Source organism: Eurypyga helias, unplaced genomic scaffold (assembly GCF_000690775.1).
Source record: "Eurypyga helias isolate BGI_N326 unplaced genomic scaffold, ASM69077v1 C16176591, whole genome shotgun sequence".
NCBI lineage: Eukaryota > Metazoa > Chordata > Aves > Eurypygiformes > Eurypygidae > Eurypyga > Eurypyga helias.
In genome coordinates, this window is record NW_010286120.1 from 1 (window position 1) to 4,593 (window position 4,593).

A 4,593-nucleotide genomic window follows, 5' to 3' on the forward strand; every position below is an offset into this window, starting at 1 on the left:
CCTAGCGCTGCGTGTAAAGTGAGGGGAGAGGGTGAAATCTGCATGAAGCGACAGCTAAAAGCTTCCTTGACTGATCCAGCCCTATGCAGGGAGGGGACATCCAGCATCACATGCAGCCTTTAGTTTGTGCCTGGTTCTTCCTGAGTGTCAGAGAGAAGAATGTATAAGGGACACGTAGGAAAACTAACCTTTTGATGTATTGGCAGAGGCCACGTCACGCAAGATGCTCCGATCCCGGGCTCCCCTCTCTACACCATCAAAGCCTTTATCCCAGCCATTGATTCTTTTGGGTTTGAGACAGACTTGCGGACCCATACGCAGGGACAAGCCTTCTCACTCTCTGTCTTCCACCACTGGCAGGTGAGGTCATGCCCAGGGAGAGGGGAGGAGGGACGTGGTAGTATCAAGCACTACGTCAGTGCTCCCAGAAGAGCTCTGTGCCATGGCTCATGCAGGGCAGGACAACTTCCCTGGAGAACATCCTCTGAGGATCTCCAGTTGGGGAGGCTTTGCACGTTGTTAGGTGTCTGCCAGAAGCCAATGTCTTTGTTCCAAGTCCCATCACCCTTGGCCCTGGCGAGGGAGCTCTGGATGCTGCTTCTTGCTGAGCATAAGGATCCTTCACTGCCTGGAGAGAGGACATCTCCAGGAGAAGAAAAGCTGTTTGGGTGCGGAGGACATCACGCAGGGCATGGGCTTGTTGGTCTGTTGGAAGACATGGGTTGCCATGCTTTGGCTTTGCCTCTTGGAGAAGGCTTTTCAAACCTGTGGTAAACAGGGTTTTGGACAAAAGACGTGTTCTTGGCTTGGATTATCAACACTGTGTTAGTGGCTTCTCACAGGAATGATCACCAGTAGTGATGTGAGTCTTCCTTGGCCAGGAGGACAGATGGGGTGTTGGGGCTGTCACACCAAGGCTGCCCACAGGGCACGGGGGTGTTTCTCATTGAAGTTCAGACTCTCCAGGAGATGGAACCAGCCCCCAACATCACTCTCACATCCTGACCCTGTGTTTCAGATTGTGCCTGGTGACCCCTTGGACAAGAGCATCGTCATCCGACCTCTGGAGCCCCAGCCAGCCCCACATCTGGCCAGAGAGTTCATGATCAAGACCAGGCGTAGGAAGGTATGTGTGGGAGTGGTCCCTATAGTGTTCCTCTGTCCATCTCTACCAGCAGCTGAGCTGTTGCAGTGCTGTCCCTTGGGCATGCCACGTCCTCCCTGTGTTCCCAGAGTGGACCGATGTTCTTTGTGCTCCAGGACTTCCCTCACTCTTGATTCCTCATGCTGCCCATTGGTGCCTGTGGTGCTCCCGGTGCCTGTGATGGACCGACGAGTGACTCATCTGGTATTAGCTCCAGCCAAAAGTGGGGCCCTGCAGCATCTGCTGAGCCCCACTCCATCTGGCCCCTTGGTGGCCCGAGGTGGTCCATTTGTCCTGCAGAAAAAGCAGCAGCTGGTTTCTGTGCTGGTTTAGTGAGCTGGACTGTGGGGTTGGAGGGGCAGCTGGGACTGCAGAGGGAGAGAGGATTCAAGCTCCCCTTTGGGAGGGCAGTGAGCTGGTAGATGCTCAGCAGCAGCAAGCACACACTTGCAGCTTCCTGAGGGACTGTTAGATGTCTTCAAACCACTGAGCAATGCCTAATCCTTTGCAAATTCTCCTGCCTCCTCTGGAGCCTGAAAATCTGTCTTACTGCGGGACACCAGGGCTCTTTTGTGGATCTCTGCCGTGATGGCTGTACGAGTGCTGCAGAGGAATAACCTCGGGTTTTGCGGTTACCCTGCAGGGCTTGAGCGAGGACGTGAGCATCAGCAAGTTCTTTGATGACCCCATGTTGCTGGAGCTGGCCAAGCAAGATGTCGTTCTCAACTACCCCATGTGACCATGCTGCTGCGGCGTGAGGGCTGACCTGAGTCCTGGCTGGCGTCTGTCCGCCCTTCCCCACCCCCGCTTGCCGAGCCCTGGCTCCGGGGCACACAGGGAACCACTCCTCAGGTTGCTCTTTGGCTGTAGGCGCTCCCTGGGCACTCCTGGACTGGGCATGCAGGGCCTGCCCTGTACAGGGAGCAGCCCCGGGTGCTGATGCTTTTTGTATTACTGGTCTTCAGCCATTGTGGCTTCCAGGGAGGAGATTTTCCCTGTGGATATTTCTCCCCAGGCACACGGGTTATCCCTGGCTGCAGCAGAGCAGCCTGAATATAATGTCAGGATTACTGAGGACTGAGTGTAAGCGGGCATCAAGCATCTGAGCTTTCTGCTAACCTCCTGGTGCTGGCAGTGTTCTGCCTCGGGCACAGCACATCTTTGGGCAGCTAAGGATGGGAGGGATGCTGTGGGGAGAGCAGTTGTACCAGCCTCCCCAGGAGGAGAGGCAAGCATGGCTTTTACCTTTTTTGTACACCTTTTTGAACCCTTGTAAACGTTTAATGCGAACTTCTGCGCAGGGCTCAGTCCGATTGTGCCGAGGAGGCAGCACTGGGAGATGCTCTGCCTTCACTGGGGCTTGGAGCACACACTTCCACTTCCCTCTGTCCACAGTGCTGTCCTACCCCAAGGGCTCCATGTCCCCCAGCCATCCCGCTCCTGCCCGCAGCAGCTCACTGACCAGCCTGCCCGGGACAATCCTGTGCCGCACAAAGATTTTCTTCCTTTCTCACTAGGCCTTGGGGCTAATCTCATCAGCTGCTGCTGCTTCAGAGCTTTCTAGTGCTCTCTCTCGCCTCCCCTGCCCTGCTCTGCCTCCAGGTTCGGCCCCGTTTCACTCCTCAGCGTGTGCTGTGAAAGTAGGGCTGGTTTACATCACGCGGCGGCATTTACACCCGCTCTGCTGGCACGGCTGCCTCCCCAGAGTGAGCCTTGTCTGGGCACACCCTGATGCGTCTGTGCTGAATGTGGCCATAGCAGCCTAGTCCGAGCTCAGACTCACTTCTGGGAACCTGTCCCAGAGCATCCCCATCCTCGGAGGGGCTCAGATGGCTTGGGGGATGGGGGCATGCAGCACCCTGCGAGCAGAAGGTAAAGCCAGGGACACCCCCAAGCTGCTGGTGGAAACTGGGAGGCACTTGTCTGACATAGACACGGCACACAGGAAGCAGCCTCAGGAAAGTGTCCCGCCGTCCTGTGGCCTGCCGGGTCTGTGGAAACTGGATATTGTGAGGATAATTCAGGGCCACTGCTTGCAAGCAGGACTTGAAAACTGAGGAGGGGAAGGATTTCCTGTGCTGCCAGCAGGCAAAAGCCTGGCTGTGTGTACTGCCCGTCCCATCCGCCTGGCCGGAGGGTGCAAACGGCTGGGGACTCCAGCCTTCTCTCCGGGCTCGGCCTTTCCTGATGGGCAGCTCTGGGAGGTTCCCCATCGCCTCCTGCATCTGACCTGGCACCGCCTTCCCCTCTTCCCTGCTCACAGCAGGGTTCAAGTAAGACCAGCCTTACACCCCCAGCCAACCTTCCCACAGCCTCCCTTCGGTGCTTGGCACCTCCCAGCACGGCTCAGCACCAAACTAGGCCCCTGGGAACCAGGCCAGGCATCTCCTGGGCCGTGCACGCTCCAAGTTGCTGGTGCTGCAGCAGGATCAGTGCCTGCGGGGCTATCAGCGCTCAGTGCTGCACTGCACGTCCCGGTGCTCGAGGGATGTGACCCTGGCTCGGGAGCCAAGCACTCAGCTGCCCTGTCCCATCATGGCAAGGGGTTGTGTCCCAGGAAGGGGATGTCCATCATCATCCTGGGATGGCTCTGATCCCAACCCTGGGCTCTCCAGGGATGGATAACAGGGCTGGATGGAGGATCCTGTGGGGACACCCGTACACCATGGGCATCAGTGCTGGTCACCCCTGCCCTCCAGAGAGCAGAACCATGGGGCTGTGATGCCCGACGGGTCCCTATGGATCTTGAGCACACTCTGGCTTTCCCCACAGGAGGGGAGCAGGATGCAGCCCAGGCAGGCGTGGGAAGGATCCAGTTCTCACGCTGTTCCCAGCAGCTGGAAAACGCTGACCTGCAGCAGGCCCGATCTCACAGTTGAAAACCCGACCCTGTGCATACAGGCTGGGAATTTTCCATGAAAACGGCTCTTCCCTGGGAACATGGGCTCTGTGCATCTGGACCCTGACCCTGGCCCCGGCCCCTTCCCAGTGGCTGGAATTTCCCCCCTGCCAACAGAGGGGCTGCAGGGGGCCCCAGAGGGTGCACTGGCTTGGTGCAATGGCAAAGGTAAACTGAGGCACAGCAGCATGCAGAACTGCTGGCCAGGACAGTGGGTGCAGGGGGCTCCATGCTTGGCATGAGTTCATTGAGGCTCAGCACTGCGACTGGCCAAGGGGGCAAATACCTTCATCCACAGCGGAGTCATCAGCAAGGAGCGACACTAGGTCTCCCCGTTTGTCCCATCCCCAGGGGGACACAGTGCCTAGAGCAACGAGCTCACAGTGGGGTGAGCCCCAGCCCTGCTCCCGATGTCCCTGCCCCCATCCTGCGCCCAGTGTTCCTCCCTACAGCCCTGCTCCCTGTGTCCCTGTCCCACTCTGGAGGGGACCCAGCGCCCTCAGTCTCCAAGGCCATTGCTTGGTGTCACCAGACATGTCCCCGTGTCCCC

General features: G+C 58.1%; 1 protein-coding gene across 1 annotated transcript; it reads left to right on the forward strand.

The window, feature by feature from the left end:
* Positions 1–206: 206 nt before the first annotated feature.
* On the forward strand, positions 207–1,883 carry LOC104515919 (116 kDa U5 small nuclear ribonucleoprotein component-like; the record flags this gene model as incomplete). The annotated part of the gene is made up of 3 exons (XM_010160087.1): positions 207–360; positions 1,019–1,126; positions 1,788–1,883. Coding segments are annotated over 3 exons (358 nt in total), but the record flags the coding sequence as incomplete, so codon positions are not given.
* Between the last annotated feature and the right edge of the window lie 2,710 nt (positions 1,884–4,593).